The following is a 10,064-nucleotide window of genomic DNA, read 5'->3' on the forward strand; positions in this document are numbered from 1 at the left end:
ATAGGACCGGGAACTCATTAGGCCCGACTTGCAGTGCTAGATAGATTTCCCTTATAATCTTGTCTCCACACTTCATAGTGATGTGAAACAAATCTTTGCAAAATGAAATCCATTATTGTGTCCCGTTCCTTCTAAGGGAAGTTCATCTTTGCAAAATGAAGCCTTATTTTCCTCTACCATCCATTCAATTGCTGCAACCAATGTTTCAGATAAAAGTTGCACAGCTATGGTGGCTGGGTTTGGTGACGTCGTTTTGCTCCGTCATCCCCATCAGGTAAAAGTTGCACAGCTATGGTGAAGAAGAAACTAAGGAAAATAGAAGAAAAAGTAGAAATTAATAAATTTATTCGCGCCCTTGACGTGTAACAATTTCATTGGTCATTTGCTGACTGGATGGACACGTCTGTGAATGTGTAATACACGCGCGTAGGGTCAATGGTCAAATGTGTTTATTAGTTAAGGGTTTCACGAGTTTGAGTGTTCAAATAAGAAAGTCCAAAGTTTGTGTATCGACTTTCAAAAACCTTACAAGTTTTGGAAGGAAGTCATTACGCCAAAATTATAATATAATTAAGAAATCGTAATGGATCAATGGTCGAATACTATAGTCTTTTCAACACTTTTATTGTTAAAAATGTTTCTGCCTATTTTATTATTGCGCGATCCAACGAACATGTGGCGAATATTCTGTTCAATAGTATCAAGTTTACCACACAAAATATGTGAATTCCCTTCTTCATACAAAACCTAAATGTATTAAAATTTAAAATTAGACTATCTTTTATTTACCTTCAAATAATGGAAAAAATATACAACTAAAAAAGCGTCGAAGAGATTGGATCACCCTGAATTATTGAAGAGTCATCCGACTTCTCAGTGTCCAAATAGAAAAAGTTTTTATTTTGCTAAGACTTGTCTTATCCTAATATATTTAAAAATAATAAATGCAATGCCTAACAAAACTAAAACTCTACTTCAAAAAAGGATTTGGTTGGTAGACGCTTCTTTTTAGAGCTCTATATATACCGCAATACATTACATAAGAAGTACTCTGCCATAATAATCTCTTAAGTGTTGGTTGGGACGTGTGGGGAAGAAAAGGAAGAAGAGGCACAAATTAACATTGCTCTCTTTCTTCCACTTTCATACATTCCCCACAAAAGTTCCCAAACACACACACACTCATCAAAGCAAAATAAAAAAATCACCCTCCAAATTTTCAAGAAATAAATCTTGAAAACTGTTGAGAATAGGGTCGTCGATTCAATCTATCTTGATGAGATTTTTCTAGCCGGGTTAATAAAAAAAAAAAAAAAAAGGACTAGTAGTATCGACAAGAGGGTACATTCAAAATCAAGAACCAATCATGTTGTCAGCACAATCAGAGAAACAGGCTTTTTTCATTGCCACACTTATAACCTTTTGGTATTCCTCAAACATAGGAGTCCTTCTCCTTAACAAATTATTGTTATCAAACTATGGATTTAAATTCCCAATTTTCCTAACCATGTGTCACATGACAGCTTGTGCTGTTCTTAGCTATGTATCCATTGTTTTCCTCAAGATTGCACCTTTTCAGAGGATTAAATCAAGATCCCAATTTTTCAGGATTGCTACTCTCAGCATTGTCTTTTGTGGGTCTGTTGTGGGTGGCAATATTTCTTTAAGGTATCTGCCTGTTTCTTTTAACCAGGCTGTTGGTGCCACAACCCCATTTTTCACTGCATTGTTTGCTTATTTGATGACCCGGAAACAAGAAGCTTGGATCACTTATGGTTGCCTTGTTCCTGTTGTTACTGGAGTTATAATTGCAAGTGGGGTATGTTTACAACTTTCTAACTTACTATTTTTCTTGAATAAGTAGTTGATTGCTTGTTAGTTTTAATTATCTTCAAGTGATCTGGTTGTACTATGGCTTGTGCTATGAAAAAAAAATTCCTAATATTCTGACTTTTTTGGGTTATTTAATGAATAGTTAACCCAAATAGCCGCACACCCAACCGCTTAAACTAAAAATAGCCCGTGGAGTTATAATATAACTTATGTATTATATGTGTATAATTATATATAATCAATGTATAAACTATGTATATGGCTAGAAAAATAAACAATGAATATGAACGGCTATTTGGGTAAATTTCTTCCACATTAAAGTCGATCTTTGCTTCTTCCTTTTTTTTAAAAAAAAAAAATCATTTGTCACAAATATCAAAAGTCGGATTTTTTGTTGTCTAGATTAATTGTTGAGATCAGATTTGAGAATTTATGATGCTCATTTGATACATTATACCACCTCGACAATTAGAGGTGGACCAACATTTAAATTTGATGAGTTCAACCATTAAGTTCGTTGCACTGTGGTCCAGAATTTAACTTTGTTGGAATATTGGTAATATTCCACATGTATTTATGCTAGTCATAGTTGGACCAATTGAACAAGGCTCCATCTGCCTCAGTGGACAATTCTTATCATTTCTATATTTTGCAGAAGCTTTTCTTTTTAATAGAATTTGTGTTACTTTCATATTCTGTTTCAATTGTCATAAAGACCAATTTTTGTCTCTAAATAGAAGTTTCATGCTTGAAGACGTTTGAGTTTGAGATAATCAAAGAAATTGAGTTTGCATACCATTTCATGAGTGGAATGTGTTTTGATGACATATATACAGAGTTCACCACTAGATAATAAATTTACTTTCAGCAATTCAGAGATTCTTAATGTCTCATAATTTAGTTTAAGATTTTATTCTCTAAGAAAGTGATACTAGTAATTATACTAATCTATTTACATGGTCTTTTTGTTGTGTTATGTTTGAGGTTTATTAAGCCTACCAAATCTTTGCCTATTGTTGTTGAAATCAGTTTTGTAACCAAGTTGAAAAGTTTTCAGATTTCTATGATTGAAGAACTTGGCAACATCAGAATCCCTATTGTCATGAGAATTTGAGGAGCTTTCTTTCTTTACTGGCTAATAAGAATCTTAATTAATCGGTGGCAGGGCGAGCCAAGCTTCCACCTTTATGGATTTCTAATGTGCATAGGTGCAACTGCTGCTAGAGCCTTTAAGTCTGTTCTTCAAGGGGTCCTTCTTTCTTCTGAAGGGTAACTACTTTTATCTATTTATATCTTACTCATTCTGTTGTTCCATACGATACATTGTGGTAATTTCTCCTATAATCTGCTGTTGTTTTTCAGGGAAAAACTGAACTCAATGAATCTCCTGCTCTACATGTCACCCATTGCTGTTCTAGTCTTATTGCCTGCCACACTCGTTATGGAGCCCAACGTTATAGATGTCACTATGACACTCGCGACTGAACATAGGTTCCTTGGCCTACTTATTTTGGTTAATTCTGCAATGGCATATGGTGCCAACTTGTTGAATTTTTTGGTGACTAAACATACCAGTGCTTTGACACTCCAGGTTCGCGTTATATCTCTCTTTCCTCCTCCCCCTCCCCACTTTTTTTCTCCTCTAATTGGTATAGTTTAATGTGGCAAAAGAAAGAAGCACAATGATAACCAAGGGGTATGGTGGAATGGTTGAAATCCTTTCACCCTTAATAAGAAGTCTCGAATTGGAGCCCAGGAGTAGAGAACCTGTAGCATTGGCTGCTATAGACCATTTTGTCATTAGCATATATCTTTGCACTCTAACTTGCCATATGTCTTTAGACTTCAGAAGAAAGATCACGCCTAGTCTCAGGCCAAGAAGGTTAATTTTCTAAATTCGTTGTTTGCACACGACTTCTAAATACCCTTTATCAACTTAAACTTAAATTTTCTTCAAACTTCAACCAAATATTGTCCAAGCACCTACAATATTTTTCAGTAATGGTTCTAAAGTTGTACCGTCTTTTTTCATGCTAATCTGCAACGCCATTGCTTTCACCTGATGTTTAACATGTTCAATTATCTGTGGCCTGCTATAGGTCCTAGGCAATGCAAAAGGAGCAGTGGCTGTTGTTATCTCCATACTAATATTCCAAAATCCAGTAACTTTTATTGGAATCGCGGGCTATACAATGACAGTGATGGGAGTTGTTGCTTATGGAGAATCCAAAAGAAGACACAAATGAGTTGAAATCAGGCCCCCTTTTTCTTCTTTAATGAAGTACCATGCTTCTATAACATCATCATTCATCACTATTTAACAACTATTCACTATAAAAGCCAAGCTTTTTATGAAACCAATTTTCATGCTATGTTATAATATATATTGTCTATAACAAGACTTCGCTATAACAACCAAAAAAATCTGGAACAAAAGAGGAGGTTATATAAAGGTTTGACAATATGTAGTTTTTATTGCAGCATGGAAATGTCAAACCTTTCTGATTGGAACCGAGGCTGAACGTGTAGAGAAAATAGTTTCAGGATAGTACGTAATCCAAGGATTAAAGGAGTCAACTAACGTAGTTGAATATTATGATTGATTGTCAAATTGTAAGTTTTGACGAACAGAGTTATCCTGTACCAATGCTCGTAGAGATAGCAAGTACTCGATAAATTAGTCCAAGTAGTACAAACTAACATGAACACCACCATTATCGAAAATGTCACCTAATATTAGCAGCTTCACAACATGTACTCTGAGTTCCAACACAATAACCATAATAAACTGACATCTACAGAGAGTTGTGAATAGACAAACGCAGCTGAATGGAGGTCAATAGCAGATACAAGTAAATTTTGTAGTAAATGTCAACTAAATTAAGAGATGCATGAAAATTTTGAGCTCAGTAACTCAGGAAGAAAAACTACAGTAACTCCGTGTTTCTCTCAATTACATGACTTACCAGCTATTCAAACTGGTATTGAACAGAAGCAAGATCCTAAGTTGCTTTGAGTTTCACATATCGCGGTCAAAAGTATGCTAGGCTACAGCATTTTCAAAAATCTATGATGTATATAGTTAGAAGGGAAAAATCTCATGAACCTCTTTCACAGAGTGAGATTCTGTCATGTTAAATTACTGAGCTTTCTTGAAGGGTTTTGATGATGACAGTCGGTACCTTCTTTCCTGTAAGAAGGCAAAAGTATCAATAATGAAAATAAATATACGTCCACTATTTTGACTTTCATCATGAACATTTCAAAAAAACAAAAATATTCGATTAGTTGAGATCTTAATTCTAGAGTAAAATAACAAAAGAGATTTTTTCCCCCCAAAAAAGCTTATTTTTGCCTTTTTCATTTAGTTGTATTTCTAATGGAACCCCACACTATTTCAGTAGATAGTTTCAGTTATACTTTCTTCCAACAACTCAAAATTTTCATACTTAAGGTTTGTTTATTTCAAAAAGTTGACGTGAAATTCAAGTACGAAATAAATCTCAACTTGAGCTACACTATTGAATAAGGAAAATCAACTTAGTCAAGTTTAACAGCCGTCCAGATTATCAGTAGCTCCCATGGAACTGGAAAATAATAGAAGGATGGGTTTCTTGGATGATTTAGTAGCACAAATGTCTTCCTCAAAAAACTTTATTTTAGAAATCTTGCTTCATCAGAAAACTTGGACAGAAGCAATTGTTAAATGCATGCAAGTTATTTATTTGAAAGAAAGTCATTATACTCATTTTGTCCTCTTAACTTCTGAATTTCTGGGAAAGCCACTAGCACAAAAGGGCCCAACATAACTACACTTTAGTAGAGAAGGTAACTCATCTGTCACTAACTATATTGGGTAATTGACTAATTGCCAACCAGAAAAATTCTCATACTAAATTACTATGTCATTGTTTCACTCTACTCATGTCAAATGGTTTCAAGTGAACTTGGACCAAAGTCTGAAGCCTAACCAATTCATAACAATCATCATGAAATTACATAAATGACTAGCTTTCATACCTCGTCTGAGCTACGCATGCTTAAAGATCTTCATACTGAGCCAATGGAAATATATTTTGACAACAAGGATGGGAAGTGTTAAAGGAACCAGAAAGCAATAGTATCTGTAACAGAAAAAAGAAAATCTCAACTCAAAGGTGTAAATCATCTACTTATAGCTAAAAAAAGGTCATCTACCTATACCAACAGAAAGCAAGATATTTTGGGGAATAATTCAAAGATCATGTATACCTCAGCATAATATTTTCGTTACAAACAAAATTGAAGGATCTGAAGAATCCATTGCATTTCCCATCAAAAGGGAAGAAGCATATTTACATGTAAACAATTGAAACATGAGATATTCCTGCTACAAAGCCTTATTAAGTACAAATTTAGTAATGATTTGATTTTAGCATAATGGTTACATTAGGTTAACAACCATCACAAAATCGAATCACATCTTGTAGAATCCTCATTTCCCAATAATAGTTCCAGTCATTCACACTCATGTCATAACCATTACTACTGAGGAAGCAGAATTAAGTAACTGAAGTCTCTTGTATAACTAAAGTATTTAATTATAACTGAAATCAACTATTAACAATTTATCATGCCAGTACGTTTATGCTGCAAGCCAGGTAACACCTTAACAACAAATGTCGACTAATTGTCTAGAAAGGGAATCACCAGTCTGATACTTTCAAATCAAAGCCTTGCAATTGTCTAATGTAACATTGTAAAAGGTAGGATAAAAAAAAGCATTTAATTTCCAAATTGATTTTTCAGCATGCAGAGGTAAAGCACATGTAGCTGGTTGGGAAGAGATCCACGTAAAAGAACATTTAAAGTTTTTACTGAAACCACTGGCAGTTTGATTTGCAAACTTTAAACCAATAGAACTACTACATTGCATAAAATTAAAATTAAAAGATTTAATTAAAACTAAATCATAAGGCAAGCACAATGCATTTCGACAAAAGGTAGCACTTTCACAGTAACCTTCTTTTAAAATCTTTGATGAAACTGAACGCAGAGTTGGAAAGAAAACTTTTCCTATGACACAACTTAATGTATCTTTTCATTGTCTAAAAATAGGACAAGAAAATTGATATACAGCAAAAAATTCCCAAATGTGAACGCAAGGTTTCCTGGAGAAGGAATTCTTGTAGAATAGTTATAATGAAAATAGGATTCAAACTAGTTCTCCCACCAAACGTTTTCATTGTCAACATGTCAGACTCATTAATTATATACTAAATGCAAAATTTTTATTAAGATGTGTGTGTATGCAAAGTTTTTCTGCAACTAACAATTTCTCACAGTCAAGTGTGGGGGGGCCATTTACCACCATGCTCGTGTTTTCCTTTTATTTAAGGTTCCGAATTGGAAAAGTGAAACATATCCCTTGATAGCGACTGCTTAAAGCAAACAGGTGATCATGCACCGAGTGCTACTTGAATCATGCCGTTCAAACGCACTCGGTGTTCAGCTTTGAAAAATGAATAATCTAAATGTGCTCATGAAGAAACCAGAAGCTCCTTGGTCCTCGGACTCCATTCAAATTTTTCCAACACCCATTTTCTCAATGAATAAGTTGCTCTAACGTGAAGGAGATTGCTGTGGTTTCCTAGAGGAATATTCTTAACATCTCTGAAAATATTGGTCATATTCATTATCTTTTTCTATCTACGATGACATGGAGCTTCCATTGTCAGCTTCAGCTGAATCATACCACAACAAATTAAATTGGGCCTTTTTTTTTGATACACTGCACACCCACTGACTCCATTCAAATTTTTCCAACACCCATTTTTTCAATGAATAAGTTGCTCTAACGTGAAGGAGATTGCTGTGGTTTCCTAGAGGAATATTCTTAACATCTCTGAAAATATTGGTCATATTCATTATCTTTTTCTATCTACGATGACATGGAGCTTCCATTGCCAGATTCAGCTGAATCATACCACAACAAAGTAAATTGGGCCTTTTTTTTTGATACACTGCACACCTACTAGAGTTCATTTTTTTTTGTTGGTGTTGTGTGTGTTGGGAGGGTGGAGTTAAGGCCTTCACAAGCCTCTTCTCCTCCCCCTCTCTACCCCCCCCCCCCCCGTCTTTTGGTGGGTAATAATAATCCATGGCATCAATATCATGGTACTTGGAACATAAATATGTCAAGTGCAGTAACGTACACTCTATAATACTGGTCGATGCAATAATCAGAACTCACAAAAGCTCTTCCGAAATGAAGAAGACCAATGAACAACTGTTACCACAGACCAACCATGTAACAAATCCTAAAATATGGTGAACAATAATAGAAGAACATTTATAAAGTAATCAAACAATGTCATTTAATGTCCCAAATCACTATCTCTAATCTCCTTCCCTCAGTTCAGTTTTCCATCTACAAATAATGTTGTAATCTCAAGGTTTGTTCCAGTCCCTAAATTCGGACATAATTATATCTAATTTGTTCAGTATCCAGGGTATCTAAAAGGGGATATGTAAGACAAAATAGGTCACTTTTAACAGTAAAAATGAAAAGATAAATAACCAAAGAATAGAAATTCACCGGTCATTTTGGATGGCTGCAAGGATGGGGTTATCAAATGGCGGAAGTAACTTGGACACAATAGCAGCATAAACAAACAGCAAAAAGGAAATTGACCCAAATGCAAGAAATGCCAACCCCTGAGCTTTCGAACCATACTTGTATATAGAACACAATGCCATCTGGTACTATATGCTTATCTTGTCAATACTTGCAAATTCTCAGGCTGGATATAACATAATACACCAGAAAGCTGCAGCAAACAAAATTTTCTGTTTTGGTCATTTCACATATAAGAAAGCAAAAAGTTGAAATCTTTCATGGGAATTTTGTTGATACAAACAAATTGGAGAAGAAAGGGGAAAGGGTTCAACGCAAACAGTGAAAATTTGGTCATTTCACGATCAAGAAATGAGAAAGTTGTAATCTTTCAAGGGGATTTCACTGGTATAAGCAAAATAAGAATGGTGAAAAGGGTTTAACACAAACCGTTAAAATTAGGTCACCAGCTGTTCCCTGAGCAGAATCATCTCTTGCCTTTTCCGTTCCTCTTAAAACTTCCCAATTTTCTGAATCAAATCCAACCAAAAGAACAGTAGAATGACAATTGTTGAAACCCCAAAAACTGTATTTCCTAAATAGCGACTGTGATTAGCCGTGAACGTGATTTCACTTTTGAGTTTGTTCTATCAGTATTCGGAGATTTCATTTATGTTTTTGGAAATTAATATTCCTTCCATCCAAATAGGAAACACACACTATTTTCCCGTTAATATTTAGAAATTGTTATGGAACAATAAAAGAAAAAGAAAAAAAAAGCGTATTGCCTAGAAAAGTAGAATGAATTTAGAGTAGGCGATAAGCATTAGGTGCTGAAACTGATTTAAAAATAAGCAGTTATGTGTTTGGATAAAAGTATGGATAGAATAGTAAATATTTTGGTCAAGCCTAAAGTGCTTATAAGCTGAAATTTGACAAGTCGGGGGAGACCAACTTATGACTTTTGGCTTATAAGCACTTAACTTATAAGCACTTTTTTTTTGTAACTAAACTCTTTATTTACCAAGTAAGCATATACAACTCAATACAAGAAAAAAAATACACAAACGTGTTGTCTTGGACATAGCCCCAATCCAGCCAACTACACATCTTCTCTATTGCTCTAACCTTCTATCATTCACTACTAAGGATAAAAGTTCAAATTCTCCATCTTCCTCTTTAAGCTAGGAAACCTCGACCCTCTATAATGGATTTCTTGGATAATATGTCTTTTCAATATCTCACTAGTTCGCCTCTTGTGTTGAAACAGCCTCATGTTCCTCTCCTGCCAAATGCAATACAAACATCCAACCAAAGTCAGTCTATACATAGCAGTAGTATCAGACTTGCCCTGCCCATATCTCATAGCCCATCTCATTTCATCATGCCATCCCATAGATTTCCTGTTAATACCTTGCCATCCCAATATCCTATCCCAGACAGTTGCAGAGTAACAACATTGAAAGAATAGGTGATTTATGGATTCATCTTCATTGTTGCACAGAGGACATTTCAAATCATCCACATGCTTCCACTTTGCGAGCCTATCCTTTGTAAGCAATCTTTCATGAATAGCAATGTATAATATGAACACTCATCTTGGTGCCCCTAAGTTATTGCATATTAGTCTCTTCCA

At 34.8% G+C, this 10,064-nt stretch overlaps 1 protein-coding gene and 1 long non-coding RNA gene across 3 annotated transcripts; one reads left to right on the forward strand and one right to left on the reverse strand.

Moving 5' to 3' along the window:
- The first annotated feature begins 968 nt into the window (after nt 1-968).
- LOC107830798 (UDP-URONIC ACID TRANSPORTER 1-like) lies at nt 969-4,190 on the forward strand. 2 transcript variants are annotated; one of them, XM_016658450.2, is made up of 5 exons: nt 1,014-1,425; nt 1,609-1,819; nt 2,999-3,102; nt 3,196-3,424; nt 3,933-4,190. In XM_016658450.2, exons 1-5 carry the CDS (start codon nt 1,367-1,369, stop codon nt 4,077-4,079), a joined length of 750 nt encoding a protein of 249 aa, XP_016513936.1. In that variant the 5' UTR covers nt 1,014-1,366; the 3' UTR covers nt 4,080-4,190. The 2 variants fall into 2 exon arrangements, with proteins under 2 accessions (XP_016513935.1, XP_016513936.1); XM_016658449.2 differs by having other exon boundaries at nt 969-1,819.
- A 364-nt stretch (nt 4,191-4,554) lies between these two features.
- Nucleotides 4,555-9,158, reverse strand: LOC107830799 (uncharacterized). Its single transcript, XR_012709652.1, has 4 exons — nt 8,879-9,158; nt 8,549-8,642; nt 5,854-5,957; nt 4,555-5,023 (listed from the first exon to the last, which is right to left on the reverse strand). It is a non-coding gene; the product is annotated as an uncharacterized LOC107830799 (long non-coding RNA).
- Between the last annotated feature and the right edge of the window lie 906 nt (nt 9,159-10,064).

This window comes from Nicotiana tabacum, chromosome 5, assembly GCF_000715075.1.
Source record: "Nicotiana tabacum cultivar K326 chromosome 5, ASM71507v2, whole genome shotgun sequence".
Taxonomy (NCBI): domain Eukaryota; kingdom Viridiplantae; phylum Streptophyta; class Magnoliopsida; order Solanales; family Solanaceae; genus Nicotiana; species Nicotiana tabacum.